Source organism: Lagopus leucura, unplaced genomic scaffold, assembly GCF_019238085.1.
Source record: "Lagopus leucura isolate 7727_CA_CO unplaced genomic scaffold, USGS_WTPT01 Super-Scaffold_100157, whole genome shotgun sequence".
NCBI lineage: Eukaryota > Metazoa > Chordata > Aves > Galliformes > Phasianidae > Lagopus > Lagopus leucura.
This window is the reverse complement of record NW_024962334.1, coordinates 32820739-32842666: the sequence shown is the minus strand read 5'-3', so window position 1 is coordinate 32842666 and position 21928 is coordinate 32820739. Positions and strand designations below refer to the sequence as shown.

At 36.2% G+C, this 21928-nt stretch overlaps 1 protein-coding gene across 3 annotated transcripts in view; it reads left to right on the top strand.

The window, feature by feature from the left end:
* The window catches only part of NEBL (nebulette), a 241033-nt gene that overhangs the window by 185142 nt on the left and 33963 nt on the right, over positions 1 to 21928 (top strand). For 2 of the 3 annotated variants that reach the window (XM_042889189.1, XM_042889188.1), the window contains exons 8-17: positions 460 to 567; positions 2095 to 2202; positions 7099 to 7206; positions 7879 to 7989; positions 10846 to 10956; positions 13340 to 13450; positions 14088 to 14198; positions 14519 to 14629; positions 15069 to 15173; positions 20596 to 20688. The exons of the other annotated variant lie outside the window; for it this stretch is intronic. In XM_042889189.1, the coding sequence (XP_042745123.1) occupies positions 460 to 567; positions 2095 to 2202; positions 7099 to 7206; positions 7879 to 7989; positions 10846 to 10956; positions 13340 to 13450; positions 14088 to 14198; positions 14519 to 14629; positions 15069 to 15173; positions 20596 to 20688 (1077 nt within the window). The remainder of the gene's footprint in view (positions 1 to 459; positions 568 to 2094; positions 2203 to 7098; positions 7207 to 7878; positions 7990 to 10845; positions 10957 to 13339; positions 13451 to 14087; positions 14199 to 14518; positions 14630 to 15068; positions 15174 to 20595; positions 20689 to 21928) is intronic. 3 annotated transcript variants of the gene reach the window in all.

The following is a 21928-nucleotide window of genomic DNA, read 5'->3' as shown; positions in this document are numbered from 1 at the left end:
CTTGAAGTGGCTGAAAAATTTGCAACAAATGATTTATTTCACAAGTGTAACAATTTCTTATAACTTTTATGTTAAGAATTCATTTTTGATGTTAATTATAAATTGAATGATTCTCGGTAATTACATTGCTATTGCTAGTCAAGCAGTTCTGGTTTATTTGATTATCCAGGACATATGGTTTTGTTTCTCTTTCCCTTTGTAAATCCTTCAGCACCAATAATCACAAATGACAATCTTTTTAATTTTTTTTTTTTTTTAAATTTCAGTAAAACTCAGATATATGAAACTTACTTGAAACTATCACGGGTCAGTTAGAGGTATGGCTACACTGAATTTCTTTAAATATCTTGAGTATTTAAGGATTGATGGACAAGGCAATTGTGTTTAATAATTCTTTGTCTTGTTTAAGTACTACATGTTATTATCAAACATTTTTATTTTTTCTTTTCTCGGTGGAAGGTGAAATACAAAGAGCAGTTCAAAAAAGAAATGAAGAGCCACCAGTACAATCCTCTTGACAGTGCTTCCTTCAAGCAAGCACAGATTGCATCGACCTTGGCAAGTGATGTGAGTGAATTTGCTTTGTATTTTGCGTATGTTTACATCCTGCAAAATCTACCATTTGTTCTCAAGCAGAAGTTTCCACTTTACAAGTTACTAATGTGAACTTAAGTTTCTTCTGTCAAATGTGTCTGTATAGTAGATACAGCATATTATCTGTTTGTTCCTCTGTTTCTTACAAAACCCTTCTCCAAGTCTCTGCAGAGTTTTTAATGGGATTCAGCTCACTTTATTCAGTTAATTTCATGTTTCACTTTAAGCTAATGTACTCAGTTCCGTTGTATTGAGGAAAGGCGAACATCAGTGTAGAGGGAAAACCATCTGACCAGTCTTTAGAAGGAGAAAATTACCACCTTCTTGCCAGAGTGTGTAAGAGGGAGTTAGCGAGTCACTTAAATGTGCACGTCTCTCTCTTAGATTTCATTGTATTCATAGATTTTCTGATCTTTATTTAGAATAACTATTTTTAAGATTCTGTATGAGTGCTGCTGCTGAAATCAGATTGGAGAAAACATCTTTATCAAGATATAATGGTAACAGGATGATATATTTAACAGTGTGTCCAATGCTGAGAATGTGAGCTCTTCTTTGAGGGCATGATCCGCTAAAGCCTAAAGACAGCCTTTACTTCTTTAGCACGTTGTTTCCAAAGTGTGGGGCACCACTCAAAGGAAACAGGAGAGGCTGCCTTTAGAAAGGGTTCAAAAGAATAATTGTTTCCAAAATCTAAATGTTTAGTAAAAAAAAAAAAAAAAAAATTGTTAGAGTACTTATTATCATAAAATATATGTAAATTCAGTATTGTTGATTTGAAAGTTGTCTACTCAGCGAAGAGCATAATATATGTGTGAAGGTGACTGAAGGTATTGGCTTAAGAGTTTTATTGTCTAAGACAGCTAAACTGGATATTGTTCTTCCTGTAAAGATGGGTGTCCACCTATCAAAAGTATGGAAAATCCTACTATAGGCTGACAGGGTGTTATCTTCTGCTACTTCATTAAGTGATTAACTTTCACCATAGATGATTATATTTCTTATCTTTGCTGAAAAAAATATGTATTAAATAAAATATCCCAGAGCATTGCCCTTTATTTGTTGTATGTAGATTTTTGTAATTTGGGCAGTTAGTATAATATTTGAATCGGGAGAGAGAAAACAATATGCAGCAACATTGAAAATTAATAAATAAAAAAGCACTGAAGAAAATGCACAGTTTATAACTTTTCTGCAGAATTGTTTTGAATAAACAACAGTAATTCTTATGTAGTCTGAAACTTCATGCAAAGCATGATTTTGTGATTTTATTTTATTTTATTTTTAGAAAAAGTTTTGAGTAGTTCCCAAGTGGAATGAATCCATTATTGATTTTTTTCTTAGTTCCCAAAATAATAGTAAACGAGCACCATCTAGTGTCTGACATAGATTGCTCAGGCAAGTGCTTAATGCCTTATGTTTCTGGACAGACTCACTGCAGTTTTAGCTGTTAATTATGTTGTTAATCTTTATTTTACCTAACCTGAATTCTTTCTGCAGGTGAATTACAAGAAAGATTACAAGGAAAGTCTGCATGATCCGGCCTCTGATCTACCAAATCTGCTGTATTTAAACCATGCTTTGAATATCAGCAAAATGCACAGTGATGTAAGTTGCCTTTAAAACGATGATCTGAAGAAAAAAAAAAAAAAAAAAAAAAAAAAAAAAAAAAAAGTATATGTATATATCAAGGAATCTGGTATTTGTAAAATACATATTTTTTTTGCCACTAGCATCATGATTTCATATATAATGATTTGTAGTGTTGTAACCGTAGTAGCTGAGGGATGTAAGTAAAGAAAGAACTTTTATGGAGAGAGACTCTTTTATAAAAACAACTAGAATACTGGTTAAGAATCACACAGACTTCTGTTACTTGAGTATTATTTCTGTTACTTGAGTATTTCTTCTTACATGTCTAAAATCTTCCACATTTTTTTCTTTGTTGATCTAAGATATTTCTTTCAGTGCAAATCTTATCTTGTCTAAGATCTTAACATTGCCTTCATCTGCAGCTGTCATTACAGAATTGGCCATTATGTTAGTTTTATATTTGGAGCTTTGCCATAAGCAGCGTGTTAAGTGTTAGCTTCCTCATAGCTTCTCTGTTTAAGCCTTTATTTTTCCTCCTAAAAGTCTGAAGCTTCCTACACTGGATCTAGTAATAACCACAGAACTCCATCCTGCTATATAACAAGGCAGTGCCCCTCTGTGGGGCTGGTGCTGGGATATAGATGGTGTGGTTGAAATAGAATCACAGAATCATAGAACAGCTTGAGTATGAAGAGAGCTTAAAGGCCATCTAATTCCAACCCCCTGCCATGGGCAGGTTTACCACCTATAGATCAGGCTGCCCAGGGCACCATCCAACCTGGCCTTGAACATCTTCATGGATAGGGTTCCCACAACTTCTCTGGGCAGCCTGTGTCAGGGCTTCACCACCCTCCAAGTAAAGAATTTACTCCTAACATTTAACCTAAATCTGCTCTCTTTCAATGTAAAGCCATTCCCCCCTGTCCTATCACTACACTTCCTGATAAGTACTCCCTCTCCAACTTTCCTGTAGGCCCTGTTTAGGTACTGGAAGGCCACAGTGAGGCATCTGAAAACCTTCTCTTCTCCATGCTGAAGAACCCCATCTCCCTTATAGGGAGCTCCAGACCTCTGATCATCTTAGTGGCCCTCCTCTGGACCCACTCCAATAGCTCCATGTCTTTCTTGTGCGGGGGGCCCCAGGCTCGAATGCAGTGCTCCAAATGGGGTCTCATGGAATAGGGAGGAGGAAGATGCAGGAAACTCATGACCTCTGTGCAGTGCTGAAGCTTCTCTTCCACTCCAAGAGCACCTGGGCTACATGTGTAGTGCTTGGAGGCTGATAAGCTGCATTTGTCTTTTTCATTCCAGAAACAACAGCACTTCTGTGGAGATGGGTGAGTGGGTGGTGTTGGGAAGGAGGATTATTCACTGTTGGCAGGAGGTGAGAGCTTCAGAGGGAAAGGGTCAGCCTTAATAAACAGTAGTAGCATACTGACTTCTGAGTCAGTGCCTGCTTGAAGCTTACTGTCTAAAATAATCAAAATAATTCAGCCTTCTCATCTGTACTTGATTTTCATGTTTCTCTTTAGTGAATTGCTTTTTGTCTGTGTCACTCTAACCTGTGAAGCTAATACTGTCCTTTTTTTTAATATGGATTATGAATATGTTCACAGTTTACACTTTCTGTATACTTCTTTGCATTTTGGCCTGATTCTACTTTCCTTCAGTGTCATGTAAGATTGGCATTTTTTTTTACTGATTGAATGAATATCCCCAGAGTGAATATTGTCAAGTTGTCATCTGTAATGAGGTAGAATCCAGGACTTTCCTTTGCAAGAAGTAAGACTGCTTACTTCTTGCAAAATGTATTTATTTATTTGACTGATAATTTATATAGTGTATGCCCTTTTCTAATGACTCCTTAAATACCGTGCCTCTGATTTTTGTGTTGTCCAGATGCTGGTGGATGTTTTTTCTTGCTATGAGCAGGAAGAAGAATGCTTTGTCAATTCTTAGGGTCTCCACTAGTTATTTGTCTTCCACAGAAATCCCATTTTTGAAATCTCTCAGATTTGACCTCCCTCTGTCATCTCTTTGATTTTACCGTGGCTTTCTCTCCTGCCTTTCTCCATGCTACTCAAATACCTTCTTTGTGTTCTCCCTGTCTCTCAATAGCACATACCGAATCTTTGTTGAACTCTCTTCCACTGTGTGAAAGAGTCTGTGTCATTCACTGATTTCCAAAGACTCGTTGCATGGTCAGCTTTTACTTCTGACCAATAGTATGAAACACAGAGCTTCTTACTAATTACCCAGATTTGCTTTTTCCTTTCTTCCCTGAACATTATTCTTCTTTTCATCTTTTGCTTAACATAGTCACATCTACCATGGTGTGATATGTTGTAAGTTGTATAATTAATTGAACTGATAAATCAATATGGTTAATTGAACTAATCTGCTGATTGACATAGAATATAAAAGAAAGTCTGTGTAACTTTGTAACTTTTTGAAATACATGTACTAGAATACAAATGCAAAGCTATTATTCAAGTCAGCTTCCATGGCAGTAAATGCCAGCAATTCATAGAAAAGCGAGATGGACATATTTGAACACAAATGAAAGGGTTGTTCTGAAAGTAATGCCTCCTATTTTTTTACGTTGGCCCACAATGTCAGAGGCAGATGTTGGTGTAATGGCAGTAGAGGGAAAACCTTCCCAAAAATTTTCCATTAGATTTTGTTGCCATGTGACAGATGGCAACAGAGGAGCAGACAGAATGGTGTCTGACATGGAAGTGCGTATGTAGCAACAGAATGAAATTGAATTCCTCAGTGCAGAAAAAGTTGCACTCACTAACATTCCTTGATGTTTGCTGAATACTTCATACAGGCCCCTGTATGATGCATGGCTAATGGTGGTGGCTGTGTTGAAAAATAGTGTTTAATAGCCGATAATTTTCTTACTCAATAGTGCTATTGTGCTCCTAGTACCTGTTATAGTTTCCATGAATAAATAAAAGGCATTACTTTTGGAGCTACATACATTATGATTTTGACAGGCTGGACTCATATTATGTGCATGAATTTGGTGAGAAAGAGAGATCACTAGGAGGGACTTTTCCCTCACGTGGTACACATGTAGTTTTCTTTGACATAAACTATGGAGATACATCAGTAAAAACTTTGATGTAACTATAGCTAGCTTATTGTGTTTTACCTTTAATTTTTTTTCATGTTGTAGAAACCTTGAGGTGATGAACTACAGCCTAAATAATTGAACTTAGTTGCGTTGAATTTTCTGAAGCAGAGTGACTAAATAGATTTCAGAATCCAAATCTGGTATCTTTAGTTCAGTGTACCAAAAAGTTGTGCAATTTCCTTCATTTGATTTTATAGATTTTTAAAAATTAGTTCAATTAATTGAGGAATAGAATAAAGGTGTGAAGTCAGTATCTGTAGGTGGAGGCAATTTTCATTTTTTTTTCTACCTACAGGAGCAGTTTTGTTTTGTGACATTTATAATTATTTCCACTAGGAGGCAAACACAGACCATCATATCCTTGGCACTTTAAAATGTAAAAAATAATGGTTATTTTCTAGCTAAAATAAAGAGGACAAGCATTTTCTTTAGGAACTTAGAAAAAATTGTTTTTATGATATCCTTTCTTTGTTTCATCACTGTCAATTTTTTTTTTTTTTTTTTTTTTTTTTTTTTTTGAGAAAACATATTTTAAATTCAAATTTAGCAGGAGAGCTTCTGATGTGGAAGGTGAAAAAACTTACTTGGTATTTAAATTGCAAACCTTTTTTTTTTTTTTAATAATGTTTTTGGATTTTTTTGTTTGTTTGTTTGTTTGTTTCCATGTGTATATAAGAAAGATTTAAGCAAAACAAAAGCTGTAACCTCACCCTGGATACAGCTTAGCAGATCTATCACAAAGAAAATGCAGTGCTTTCAAAGTCAGGTATACACGATCATACATAAATGTTGGAAAGAGAAAAATTCAGCATTCTAAAAATGATTAAATCAGGCACGAAGCTGCATTACAAATTGCAGTGATGTACAATGCATAGTCAATCAGAAGCACACATACAGAAAGTTACAGGATTCAAATCTAGTGTCAAATCAGAAGTCTGAGAATGGAAGAGATTCTGAACAGTTTTCTCAAACTCAGACATCAGTATTTTGGAAGAGACAAAATAAAATAACATTAATCATTCTGAATATCATATTTTGATGTATAGCTATTTTTTTCCTTGTTAGAATATACTACTGTATCACACCCCGATGGAGATAAATAAAGTGTTTGGCCATAGTCACATGTGCCATCTTAATAAAAGATATTTAAATTAATAGTTTAGGAGCTTTTCCTTTAAGCAAAGTGTCTCTGCTTCACAAGGTAGCATAAAGTTGCATGTTAGTGTCTTAGCCATGTGTGCTTAAATATGATTTTGCTGCTAGCTCTAAGGTCGTGGCTATTGGTAGCTGTGAGAGGAATGTCCATGCAAGACTAGACCTTACTGAGGCCACAGTTCTGCTTCCTTTTTCCCTCCCTCCAGTGCAAATGAGAGTGTTTCAGAATGATACTTTGGAGCATGAGAGACAGACCTGTGGTGGCTGTGATTAGAGTAATTGTGTTGTTCCACCGAAACATGGTGGGATCATACTGCCAAGCTTATCAAGTTTTCAGCCATAGGTCACTCAGCAAAAATCATGCAATTATTTAAAGGTGGTTGATTCTCTTTTCTCCTGCTGTTGTCAAGCTTCATCGTTTTTCAGTTTGACATATGGAAGCAAAGGAATACATGATTCCAGAAAAAATTTCCTTGTCTAGCTGCCTTGTTTCCCCAACAGATTTAGTTTGGTAAGAGGCTTCTATGTCAAATATCTCTAGGGTATCTCTTGTAGCAAGCAATCAGATCTCTCATTCTCTCAGCTGCTAACAGTATTTATTTTCATTTTTCCAGGTCAAGTACAGAGAGAATTATGAGAAATCTAAAGGCAAATCAATGCTTGAGTTTGTGGATACACCGATGTACCAAGTTTCAAAGGATGTTCAAAAGATGCAAAGTGAGGTTAGTAAGATGTGTGTTTGAATGTCCAAAATTTAGATCAGTAGAGAGGCTAACGAACATCTAACACACAAGTTAAGAAAATAGATTAAATGATCATGGAAGTTTTATAAACTGAGGATAGGGCTGAAATAGCACTAAGTTCTCCTTTCTATAACTCAGTCCTTCCTTCAAACTAGTTTTTTTTCTTCAAAAGCTGGAGATGCTAACATTGTTGTGTATGGCATAACTTTTGAGAAATGGGAAGAGGCTCAAGGGATCATCTAGATCAGCATGTAACTTTTTTAAAGAAACAGCTTTTCTCTCCTCCCTTGAAGACACAGAGACAGTTTTGGACAGAAAGTTTGGGCAGGAGATCATGAGCCAGGTGGCACAGGCTTGTTCTCTGTGGGTTAATGGCATTTGACTTCTCTTTTCTGTACTAGGAAAATTGTTTCTTTCATGGATCAGATTAAACATTCCCTTCCGAAATATCACATACATGTATTTTTATCTAAATTGCCTGTGTCTTGTATAGATAATCTAAATAATGAAATGAATAGTAACGTTGCTTATCAGTGTGATATTTAATGACATAGCTCTTATCTAGCTCTGTTTATAGTGTTCTTTCTGAAATATGTTTGGAAATGCATGCATACATGCATGTACTGCTAATTGTTGTTTTTGCTTCAACAGAAAATATATCGCAAAGATTTTGAAGAAAGTCTTAAGGGAAGGCCCTCTTTGGATTTAGACAAGACCCCAGAGTTCTTGCATATAAAAGAGGTCACTAATCTTCTGAAGGAGGTAGAGGATTTTTAATTTTTTTTCTGTTGTTGTTAAGATATAAATGAGAAATAAGCAGCATCACTACATGCCATTGAGTGCTGAACCACTTACACTAAATACTATAGTTAAATACGGAAGAGAGTCCATGAATAGAAATTGTAGCTTGTCATTTTATATTCTGAACAGTCCTGTAATAAGAATTGATACTTATTGAAGTTTGTTTTAATGTTTGTTTTAATGTAAGAAAATGATAAAGTTCAGCACACCTGAACCAGAAAAACAGAGTTAAATGAACAAATCCGATGATTCCATAGAAAATAGATTGTTGGCTGGAAACTCCTTGTGGCAGCCTCAATTTTGGAATTTGTCCCTCTCCTTTGGGCCAGAAAGCCCAAATTTGGTGAACTTCCAGGCATGCTACAAAAGACATCTGTTTGATGGGATTCTGGAGAGGTTCTCATGTTTGCTTTCCAGAAAGATGAAGGGGTTGAAAGGCAGATTTCCGTTGGTGCCCAGACAGCAGTCTTTTCATTTGATTAATTATTTCAGGTTTATGATAGTGTGTTATAGTTATATGGAGGCCTTGAGCTGAGCGTAAGTCACTTTTAACTGATCTATTTGGAACAATTATGATTAGATTTGTTATGAATGAAAGTTAAGAAGACTAAAATTGCTCCGATATTACGTAATCTGCTATAAGCAAATTTAGTTAAAATGTGTGGATTTTCTATATTCTCATTGTTCTTCAGTTGTGTATGACATTACGAATCAAAACAGGGTTTTTTCGTTCTATGACTGAGAATATATGTATTGTTGGTCTTTTAATTTGTATATTATTATTCAAAACACTCTTAACTATACTCATGCTTGGTTTTGAGTATCGATTGATTCTATACATCAGATTTATTATTTGACTAAACTTAGAAGCAAATGTATTGGAAAATTATAAATTTAAAATGCACAGTTAGAAGTATCACTGCTCCTAGATCTTCCCCATTTGAATCTGGGATCCAGCAGTGCCTTGTTTATATTTACTGTATTAAAAATAGATGGTTTTGCTATAGCCCAGAGGTATGGATGGAATTGAGGCTGCTAGAATGAAAAACCCTGGAAGCTTGTTACTTGCCTTGTTCTTAAAATGGCTTATCCCAGACTGTGCTGTGCGAAATGAAAGTCTTTTCACATATTTCCTTATTATCCATCCTCTAATAAATAATTTATTTTTATAAGCTTGTCTGTCATATAGGTAAGTCTCAAGCTTGATCTTGCTTGGGCAATACCTTTCTGTGCATACAGAACTCCCTCATGTCTCTCATCTGTGTTTGCTGACTAGGGAAAAAATGCAAATGCTTACATTTCATTGACTTTATCTTGCTGCTTGCTAAGTGTCCACAGAAATGGATAGTACATGCATAGTGGCAGAAGTGCTGTAAGTTTACACCTTCAAAAACTTCAGTTGACTTCCCTGTGTAATGCGTCATGTATTTAGCTGTTCTCTAATTTTTTCCTCCTTAGATTTTACAACTCATTACTTAGGGAATAAAGTGTATCTGTTGAAAAATATGAGAAAATGGAAATAGTGTTTCAATGTGGAAAGATACTGAATTTCAGATTTTATATCCATGTTCAAGAATCAAACCCCAGAGACTACATAGATCAAATCAATTATTATCTTTCAAGAGTGAGGAAAATAGTGTACTTTCTTCTCAGTCATGGATACAGCTCAGAATATATTTTTGCTGAAGACCTACGATAAGATTTAAATAATGTTCCAAACATGAGAAGAACCTGGTGTTATTAAAAATGTTATTATTATTATTATTATTTTTTCACTTAGCTGTGTTTCAACTAATTCTGTTGCCTTCCTACTATAGATAATTCTGCAAATATTTAATATTTTTGTAAAAGTAGGAACCTACTCTGGAACCATATTCATGACTGTCAAAAGAGAGAAATGAATTTGATAATTCTAAATTAGAAGTTCTCAGCCTCTATGGCTGCTTCTCATGATAGAAGGAAGCTGCTTAAAAATATCTGATTTCTTTCTGTTTATAAAAAGACTTATGCTGAGGCAAAGGTATTGTTGCTTCCTATAAAGTTAATATGTGTTTAAGAGTATTAATTTGTGTGTATGCAAATTCTTTCTTTAAACTTCTATTTGCCTTGCATTAAAAAACTAAACAAAGATGTGGAAAAAGCAATTAAAAATCCCAGAACAGGCAAAGGGTTTTTCACTTCTGGACTTACATCAGCTTTTTATGTACTGGGAAGAAGAAGAGGAACCAAGTGTCCACAGACAGATTCCAGTGTGCTTTTAATTTTGTTCTGAACATCTGAGTGCTCTGGAGGCTAGAGTTCTTAAATGTTGATAGATCATAACAGTGAAGAGTCTGCGGGGAACAGAAGAGAAATGGTAGGAATATTGCTTCTACATTATGCTTTATCAAGCAGTCATTTTAACTGGTCCTCTCTAATACAGCATTCAGGGAATCCATACTGATTGTGAATCCATTAGTGAAAAGGAGGTAAAAATGGCAGCACAGCAGATACTAGCCTGTGTATAAGCAAATGCTTCTGCAATTAAAATGTAGATTGGCAGCTGAGTCCCCTAAATAATGTGCTAGGACTGTATAGAAGAGGACTATTTTTCAAGAGCACAACAGGAAAATAAATGGCTATCTTAAACCTTTTGACTTTTGCAACATTGTAGCTTTTGATTTGATAGTTTTAAATTCTATTTTAACTCTGAAACCTTCAGATAATTCATATTTTATAGGCATTTCAAAGAGGCCCATCAGACATTTAATAAATGGCATTTCTTTTCAAGATCTTGCACACAATATTAACTGGAGAAATCTCTCTTTAAATCCTTAGAAAGAATATAGAAAAGATTTGGAAGAATGGATGAAAGGAAAAGGAATGACAGTGTTTGAAGATACGCCAGATTTGATTAGAGTTAAAAATGCGGCTCAGATACTAAATGAGGTACGTTATGCTGGTCGAGATTATTGATGCCAGAGAAAGTTCACTCTTTATGCTATAATCTATGGAAAATATTCCATTCTTTAAACATACTCTGCAGTGAAATATGTAAGAATTTAAACTAAGGCTAGTTCTGTTTTGATTTAAGAATATTGAAAAAGTTTGAAAGAAACTTAAGACAAATATTTCTTCTCAGACAATGAAAAGGTCAGTGTAAATTGCTAGTGGAGCCAACAGGTAGACAATCTAGTCCAGTTGTTCAATTAGTATCACTAATACTGGAATGGAAAAAGAGTTGAGTATTAATTAATTAATTAACTTCTAAAGGAAAGTCAAGGAAGTGATTTCCAGCTTTTTGAAATTTGTTTCTCTTATTTAAAAATAACCATTGGTAATGACTATCAAACATCTTTGAGAGAATGTTTATCCAGATACGTTCTACTTCTGGAAGCTTTTTCCTGAAAGTAGACTTGCTCCTGAAGAAATGGGTTTTCTTGAGCTTGCCTTTGCAACTAGACAGATGCAGGGTCTTTCCAGAGTATATTTTTAGAACTAAACTTTGCTGTTAACTGTATTGATCTAAGTTGTTCTGGAAGTTTCCTACAAGCACAGGTGTGACCTACTCCCATTGAAGGATTAAGAGTAGAAGTGGAAGACTTGTTGACCCTATGTAGCTTGAAAGCATTTTGAGGAGCTCGTGACTTGATATATGCTTGTCAAGGCTGTGTACTTTGCTAGAACTCAAAGCTGGCACCACTTGTCACGTGAATGTTTGTATATATACAGGAGGGATGCTCTGAAAGTAATGTCTCTTATTTTATTACGTGGGCCCACAATGTCAGAGGCAAATGTTGGTGGGATGGCAATTGAGGTTAAACCTTCCCACCAAAATTCCCTTATGTTTTGTTGCCATGTGACAGATGGCAACAGAGGGACAGTCTGACAAAATGGCATGTGACATGGGAGTGTGTTTGAAGCAAAGGGGTAGAATTGAATTCCGTAATGTGGAAAATATTGGAACTGTTGACATTCATTGATGCTTGTGAATATTTATGGGAACCATAGAGTGGATGTGCGCACAGTGAGGCAGTGAGTGGTACATTTCAGCAGTGGCAACTGTGACATGAAAGACAAACCACATTCTGGATGACCGTGCAGATTTTTATGAGTGTGACATGCAAGCTCTTGTTCATGGCTGGTGAACATGTATAGTGGTTACTATGATGAAAAATTGTGTTTTGTTGCTGAGATTTTTTTCTTTCAGGTAAATAGCGTGATTGTGCTCTTTGTATCTATTACAATTTCCATGGAATAAATAGGAGGTGTTAATTACTTTCGGAGAACCCTACAAGTTTGTATGTTTTATATACGTATGATATGTGTATTTTTTTTACACATATATGTATCTCTAGCCATAATAACCAGAGATACTGCTGTGCATAGGGCCCAACCTTACCAGTGTGAGCAAGTGCAGGAATACGTAGCTGTAACTCCCTGAGTTATCTTCTCCTTGTTGTACACACAGCAGGAAGCCGGGAGGAAGCATTTGCCATTCTGCTTTTAGCAGAGAGGAAGTGGGAGATGGTGTCTTCTCACTTTTTAACTGAAACTTAGAAAAAAATTCTACTTAGAAAAATTCTACAGTATCAAAGATAGCAGTGCCAGAGATTATAAAAAAGTCTTTTAAATTTTTTAAGTGTAATGTATTAAAAAGTACAATTATTGTATGTGATTTTCAGTATTACTTTTTAATATAATTTAAAAAGAAAATGAAATACATCCATGCTTGAAAAAGCTGAAGATTCCTGATTATTGTTTATTTATAATTTATGTTGTGGGCTAAAGCAGCAATCATGGATGAGTACAGCCACTTGTCTAATGGCTGTGGTTCAGTAAAGATGTATTAAATGAATAAATTACAATTTCATGTTCTGAAAGTTCAGTGGAAACAGTTCTGTTCTATATTAAATTTCTAGTATGTAGACTTTATGAATAAAATATTTTCTTAAAATGTGTTTCTATTAGTCTGGCATCAAGTACCAGCTTATTAGACTAGGTTTTGCTGAGTTAAACTGCCTCTTTATTTTAGAAGATAATTACAGCAATCTGTATGGGCAGATTCACCTAGCCCCCTCCCAGATTCAGCCGTGGAGTTTTGTATATTCACTGTATTTGTGTATTCAGTATATTTTCCTAAAGTTTTTCTCCTCTAGGTTTTTACGTGTTTTCCTATTAAAATCTTGCCAAGACTCCTGAGGGTTTTAATCCTCTAGTGAAGATTTTTGATTGAGGGTGAAATTGTGGCTCTTAAATTGACTCTTGTGTAAAAATCTACCCATAACTTTCTGACTATTGTGAACCTAATGTATAAGTTTTTATTTTACAGAAACAATACAAGAAAGACCTGGAAACTGAAATTAAAGGGAAGGGCATGCAAGTTGGTCCAGATACTCCTGAGATAAGACGAGCCAAGAAAGCTTCTGAAATTGCAAGCACTGTAAGTATCATGCCTGGTCCAAGCTTTGCCTCTGACATAATGAACATTATTGTTGTTGAGAGTTCTGCATGACAAATAATCTAGACAATAGACATATAACAGGTTCACTAAAGACCTACTCTGTTGAGCTTTATGGAGTTTGAAAGTTATGTAGTCCACATGTGGGGAAATCTAAATGTTCCCAGAACTTCGACCCTTAACCATGCCTGGCCTTGACTGTGTTCAGTAGCTGCAAGCCCTCCTACTTTTAGGTCTAGATAGCAGCTGCTTGTTTAGGTAGGGCCAAACAATAAACACAGCTAGAGACATGCTAAAAGCCTTATGATCTGAGTGTCGCAAAGAACAGGTGAAGGGTAAAAATTGCTGACTACATATTCCTCTGGCTGTGGCTGTCGAAGTTGGAAAGACAGATAAATGTGACTGTCAGATATGGAGAAAGCAGTCTGTTAAAAGAGTTTTTTAACCTGATCGCAGCTGTAGTACAGTTGAGTTGTATATAGATCCTACAAAGATAATACTGTTGAACCAAAAGTTGTTTGATTCTTTATGGATAATTCTTGGTGGAATTGAACAGAGAGGAAAAATGGAAGGATTTGTTTGCTGGACATCTGAGTAATGCTAATAATATTATTTTCAGAAAGAATATAAGAAAGACTTGGAGAATGAAATTAAAGGAAAGGGAATGGAAGTGGGCATGGATACTCCTGATATACAACGAGCAAAGAAAGCTTCTGAAATTGTAAGCCAGGTGAGTACAGATTGGATCTATTAAGATTACTTTTGAAGTGAAATGGAATGAGATGTTAAAAAAAACTTGTGCTAAAAGGAATAAGAAGAGCACAGTTTAAAGAAAAAAAAAAAAAAATCAAATTACAGAAATTGAAGCAGTTCTTTTGAAGACTAATCAGTGATATCAGTATAGCTTTGAAGACAATGTGTGCAGATAACCATGGAATTAGTTACAGTGCATACTCAGAGATATGTCTTTATTTAATTTTATTCCAGTTCAGTTCACTGGATTTTACTCTAATATGCATTATTTTTGTTTAATCTTAATTTATTTTGCAGAAAGAATATAGAAAAGATTTGGAGACTGAAATTATAGGAAAAGGGATGCAAGTTGGTCCATTTACTCCTGAAATACAACGGGTGAAAAGAGCTTCAGAAATAGCAAGCCAGGTAGATGTAGTTTTTAATTGGTGTGTAACAATGAGTGCTGGAAGTACGTTGCTCAGAATACTTCTCTATCTCTGTAGAGGCTTTCAAACTTATATGAAATTAATTTACGCATAGAAAAAATCTTACTGCCTGATTCTTATTTGTATTTAGGCCTGTCATGCCACATAAGTTGTCTTGAATTTTTTACATGTACTTGCAGATCTTTTTACACTACCTAATGGGAAGAAAAAAATATATCTGTTTTCTTCACTGTCAACTGTTCCACATAGATAGGGGCGTAATGGTTCCACAGTGATAGGAATATCATGGAGGAAAGATGTTGAAATTAGTACTGTAAATGACTGTTGACACTCGTCAGCAATAAGCATTTTTTTGTGGTAGTTTATGTATTCTAAGCCCTAACAAAACAGGGAATTGACATTTCAAAATTATTTTTCAGAAAATGTACAAAGATGAAGCAGAGAAGATGCTCTGTAACTATTCTGCTGTCCCAGACACTCCAGAGATGGAGAGGATAAAAAGTACTCAGAAAAACATCAGTTCAGTGAGTAACACTGCTTCTCTCTTTCACATTTTCAGATATTTTCTGCTTAAATAGTGTCCCTTGTGCCTTAGCATGAAATAGGGAACTTATGAGTAAATGTCCTTTGAACTATTTGCAATATTTTCCTGGCAAAGTCTGTATCACTCATTTCTTTCAATAAAAAAATAACCAGTTTATTCTAGGTGTGACACTTACTTTGAATTGCTAAAGCACTTATACTGTCTTGCCATACCGCAATTATTTTTAAAAGATTTCTTTTTCCATCAAGCCCCAGGAGCATTTTATTTAAATGGACAAAATAACTAAGGCTTCTTACTGTGCAAATAGGACTTTTCATCTGTTTCCTATCATATGTACAGAACACTAGCATTCTGGTATAAAATTAGAACAGAGCAAGTGTCATAAATATACGTCTAATGATTTTATGATACACTTGTTACATTTTAAAAATGTTATGCTGGATTTAAGTTTTAATCTATCCTCAGATATAAATTATGAATTTAGATTTCGAAGATTGTCCAGTTCATGATTGTTGTGTTCAGTTCCATTTCCTCTTTGGGCCCATTGACTCTGCTGTTAGTAATTCCGGTTTTGCTTTTAATATAACTGAAGAAAAGATGGAGGGCAAATTTAGCCTTTAGAGCCACAGACTGTCCAGTTAGTGTCTGTTTTTCTGGCAGACTAAATAATACTAATAAAGCCAATGATTTGAGAGAGAAGCATTTAAGTAACTCCAGAATTTTAGCGTTATCTGACACAGATGTAATTCTTTAGAGCTTCTCTCAGCTTCACCACTACAAGTACAACGTCTATTAGTTTCTCTCAGAGGCAATTTCCTGGTGCTCTCATGTATTACCGTGGCATCCTTAGGGAATTCAGAGCCTGAAGGGAAAGAAGTGAAGTCTCTGAGGGTGTTCTGGACTGCTCTACTTCTCCTTTAACCTCTTTCAGCCATTAGGTATTGGCTCCTTTCCTTTCCTCGGATGAGAACAGCTGAAAGCTACATCTTCCTAATATAAGCTGCTGACAGGCCCCCTGACCCCAGTTTCTTGTAGCCTGTTGCCTCTTGGTTTTGAATGGTGCTTAGTTGCATGGTGTGAAGGCAATTAGCTCTGTATCTGCTGTTGCTGGCATCCTATACCAACATCCCATGTAATGGAGGGGATCCCAGCTAGCCCCTACTGATCTGCTTTCTTCTCTGCTTCAGTGTTTGATAGCTTTTGATTGAGTTCTCAGGTCAGCAGATCTAAGCAGAATGGGCTCACTAACAGTCAGATACCAGCCATGTAAAAACCATGCACTACTTAATTAAGCCTTTTAAAGCATTTGATGCATCTGAATTCATTGCAGCAATGTATGGCCAGTCTGCTAAGACTGACAGTCCTCTTTTGGATTTATGTAGTTAGTGTACTGCATAACATGAAAAAAAAGCATTATGTCTTTGAGGTTGTGTTGTGATCAGCATTTCTGTGTACCTGAAGTGGATCTTCCAAATGTAAGAAAGCCGTTCAGAAGTGAGACTGAAGAGAGAATTTAGTTTCTTTCTCTTCATTCTAATATTTCTGCATTTTGGACAAATTAGATTATAAAGGTAAGTTTTTACTAACTTAAAGGAACACCTCTATGTAGAAAAAGTTAATGACGCTTACTTGGCTTCTGATTTTTTTATTTCATCTCAAGTATTTTCCTGTTTTATGGGACCAAAAAAAGATGGCTAGCTCTGCAGATAAAATCAGTGCTGCTTATAGCTCACTAGCTCATTTGGCAGATTATTTACAATAGGTTTTTTACTATTTAATCTTCTCTTCTATAGAAAAAATTCTTACTCTAATATTTTTATCACTGCCTCCCTGGTAGGGGAGAAAAGTGTACTTTACAGAATTACAGAATCACAGAAACACCAAGGTTGGAAAAGACCTACAAGACCATCCAGTCCAACCGTCCACCAATCACCAATAGTACTTACCAACCATGTCCCTCTACACAACGTCCAAACGTTCCTTGAACGCCTCCAGGGTTGGTGACTCCACCACCTCCCTGGGCAGCCCATCCCAGTGCTTGACCACTCTTTCAGAGAAGTAGTATTTCCTAACGTCCAGCCTGAATCTCCCCTGGTGCAGCTTGAAGCCATTCCCTCTGGTCCTATCACTAATTTCACGAGAGAAGAGGCTGACCCCCAGCTCACTACAACCTCCCTTCAGGAAGTTATAGAGAGCAATGAGGTCTCCCCTGAGCCTCCTCTTCTCCAGACTGAACAATCACAGCTCCTTCAGCTGCTCCTCATCAGCCCTGTGCTCCAGACCCCTCACCAGCTTTGTCGCCCTCCTTTGAACCAGCTCCAGGGCCTCAATGTCTTTCTTGCAGTGAGGGGCCCAAAACTGGACAAAGTACTTGAGGTGTGGCCTCACCAGAGCTGAGTGAAGGGGGAAAATCACTGCCCTGTTCCTGCTGGCAACACTGTTTCTGATGCAAGCCAAGATGCCATTGGCCTTATTGGCCACCTGGGCACACTGCTGGCTCATGTTCAACCGAGCATCGATCAATACCCCGCTGTCCAATTCCTCTACACAGTCTTCCAGCCACTCTGCCCCAAGCCTGTAGTATTACTTGGGGTTGTTGTGGCCAAAATGCAGGACCTGGCATTTGGTCTTGTTGAACCTCACCCCATTGGCTTCAGCCCAGCTATCCAGCCTGTCCAGATCCCTCTATAGGGCCTCAAGAGATGGGAAGGCTTCCCATCTCGGAATAAATAGCAGCTATAAGCTGGGGCTTTAGTCCACAATGGCTATGGGTGCCCCATAGACTAGCACTATAGAAAAAATTCAACTTATCCTCTTTCAAACAAAACCAAAGTAATATTGGAAAGAAAGCTAGGTGCTTGTTTGATTTTTTGATAAGTCTGCATTGCTGGCAGAGAAGAGATTATAATGGTATAATGATGCCCCTGAATATTCCATAGGTCACATTGTGTGGCTTGTTAGCTCAAGCCATGATTTAGGATGTAGAGTGGAGAAGAGAGTTGAACATACATATGGTGCAAGGGTAGGGAGGAGAGGGAATAAGTTATCAGTAGAGTATGAAAAATCTGAACTGCTTACTTTAGTCCACAGTTTCAATCTTTATACCTTGTAGTGATATGCATGTGCAAAATATTTTTCAAACTCTTCCTCTGAGCTGATTTTGCTCTTATGTGATAAAAGAAAATTTTCAATTGCTAAAGGTTTTCTGAGTATCTGAAAATGTACTCATATACTTAATTTTCCACTAGAAAACTCACCAGTACTGTCACCCTAGTTTATGGTCAGAATATTTCATGGTTTAATGTTTGAGAGAAGTAAAATTTTGAAGTAGAATAAACCTTGGTTCATGAAAATAGAAATGCTAAATGGTAAAGATTTATTTTACAACTGCCAGGACCAGACTTCTTTTTAAACTGCTAGTCTGGAAATACTTACTGGAATGGTAACATCTGTGACAACAAATGCTGAAATAAAAATAAAACTTCAGGAGTTTTTCCATCTGAACTGGTGCTTCATGGTTATTTAAATTATATCCACATTTGGAATTTGTGGAGCAGTTATTTACTGTCTCCTTCAGTAAATTTAAACGACTGGTTCTACTGATGTGCTTTTATTTTATACTTCATTGAAACGATTGAAATAAGGAGGAGAATTTCACATAGGTTGCTCTGAAAGCAATGCCTCCATTTATTTCCACAGAAACTGCAACAAATGCAAAGAGCACAATAAAGCTATTTGAATAAATTCTTAGCTACAAAGCACTATTTTTCAGCATAGTCATTCCACCATTAGCTATGCATTTTGACCTATGGTGAGCAAGTGATGCTGCACTTGTAAAAATCTGCACCAATGGAGGTGACCCACTATATCACATCTGCTCTGATGGCATAGTTGATAGGGAAATGTTTCTTATGCAGTCTGAAGACTTGGAAGTCAGAAGACACCAAATCTGGGCTATATAGTGGGTGTGGTAGGACAGGGCACCAAGGATTGGCAATGTACTCCACAGTCTTCAAACTGGTATGGGCTCTAACATTAATGTGTTGCGAGAGGAAGGTTGTCTTCCTCTCTGGTACATCTATGAAACTGTAGGCCTTCAGCTGAATTGGCTTCATGATGCAGCAGTTAATGGTTTGTCTGGGTTCCAGGAAATTCAGAAGGATTGTTGGTTTCCTATCCCAAAAGACATCACTTTACCTTCTGAGGGCTGTGTCTTGAATAATTCCCCTTCAGTGAAGAGTTCACATGTTGCCACTATATGAACTGCTGTTTTGACACCAGCTCATGGTGGTGACACCAGTCTCTTCACTGGTAATGAAGCAATCCAGGGAACTGTTACCTTCAGCTTCAAATTGGTTCAGTAGGTCCTAAATAGGTCCTAACAAACTTGCATACGAGTTTCTTTTTGTTGCTGTGTGATCATTCATATGATCTACCTGGTGCAAACTTTGCATGTGTACTTTGGTGTGACAGCTGTGCATGGTTAACCAGTATTGATGCCACTGCTGAAAAGCACCACCCACCACTGTGTTCACATCCATTCTTTGGAGCATCAGTGGGTGCAGTTTGCTCCGTATGAAGGAATTCAATTCTACCTCTTTGCTCCATACACATTTCCATGTTGAATGCCATTTTGTCAGACTGCCCCTCTGCTACCATCTGTCATTCAACAACAAAATGGAACAGAATGCTGGTGGGAAGGTTTAACCTTGACTGCCTTACGACCAACATTAGCCTCTGACATTGTGGGCCAACACAATAAAATAGGCGACTTTACTTCCACAGCATTCCTTGTATAAACTGCTTGTGTGACTTTTCAGAACAGAGTTTTTAGATACAGTTCACAGCCTTCTGGCTTGAATGCAGAAGACAAAGATTGCATGATTGCATTGTAGCTCTGGCTCTCCGGGTTATTTAGTCACAAATATGTCATTTTCTATTTTGTTAAATTAGAAGTAATAATATCTATTAACATCTCAAAGGATTTTAAAATCTGAAGATTAAACCCAAAATTAAAATCTTGCATGTACATGCATTTTCAATTATACTGAAATCAGTGAGATTACTCAAGCATAAAGTTGCATTTTTAAATGTTCATTAACGCTGATTTAAATTTTAATATTATTTTGAAAGTATAAACTGTCATTACAAATGCTTGCACATATTTGAAGTGAGTCTGAAGGGTAATAATAGCTTTTCTGGTTTACAGTTGAAAACAAATAAAATATTATTATAGTTATTGATAATTGGTCTGATTTATAAAAAATTAAAGTATTTGCTTTCTTAGCAAGATTTGTCATCAGACCAATTTGAAACTTGGAAAATTGCCCAGTCCTTTTATGAGAACTTGTACTTGCAATGCTATCATTCTAATAATTACTTTTTCTTTTTGGGAAATAAAGGTGTTTTATAAGAAGGTGGTAGGAGCTGGCACAGCTGTTAAAGAGACTCCAGAGATTGAAAGAGTAAAGAAAAATCAGCAGAATATTAGTTCGGTGAGTATTATTAACAGTGATTATTCTTATGTGGGTAAGCAGTGGTCAGATTTTTTTTTTTCATTTTCTTTACTAAAAATTCTATGTCTTCGTGTCATGTGTCTCATTCCATTACTATTTCACTGGATTTCAGATATAAAGCTCCATTCTAGCATAGTTTTTCTGAGTCCAAAGGTAGAATTTCAAACTGAATGATTATTAAATATAGGAAGAAAACCATTTGAGGAAAGAGTTTTGTCTTTAAAGAGTGAGAAATGCAAACTGTATTGACTGATATGCCAGACTGAACTGCAGTCATAAATCACATGACAAAAATGGAAATCTTTAAAGATTTTGTTGAGTCTGCATGTATTACACAGGATTTGGTACCACTTATATTTCAAGAAGAAAGAAATGAATGCTCATCTCAAACCTTGTGAGAAGGTTGAGGATTTATGCCTCTATGTGTGCTGATAAGCTGATGTCTTAAACTTAATTTCTAGTTACCTGAGCAGTTTATTTTGAGAGTAGTCACACCCACACCTACCCACGCACAGACAGAGGCTTACTAGGAGAAATCGTACTCATATTTTTCACTGGATACGTTTTAGAGTGAAATAGAAGAATGCTCTTGTGCGTCGCGCGTAGCACTTGAGTGCTCAAGCTAAGACAGCTTTTGCTTTTTCACAAAGTCTAAACAGTGGTGATGAAAGGTAGATTGGTATGCTGGTAACTGCACTTGAACAAAAGTGTATCAAGAGAAATACAAAATGTGGTTGTGACTTTAGTAATAGTGGTTTAGTAGCATGCCTTTTGCTGTGCTAGCCTATGTAGTGTACTTATGATTACTTAGGTTTTGTACAGTAATTATTAAAATGAAAGTATGTCAAATTTAAAGGCAGCATGAAATAAATTTTTAAACTATTTGTCAGTAAAAGGGAAACTGTATGATGTAATTTACAGGAGCCCAAAAATAAAAAAAACAAATTACACCAATTTTCACTCTTTTAGATTTAAATATCTTACACATATCTTTGAATTTAGCCAGGATTTAGGACAGCTTTAAAACTGCTGTGCTGGATGATTTTAATGGAATTTGATGCTCATCAGCAGTGCAAAAACCCCAATTAAATAAGAAAGTCTGACCAAAATAGCAGTCATCATGTATTACGCAACAACAACAACAACAAAAGTCCATTGCATCACGTTCTGAAAGTGATCAGATTCTTCCAGATGACATCTATTGGAGGCAAATCTCAGA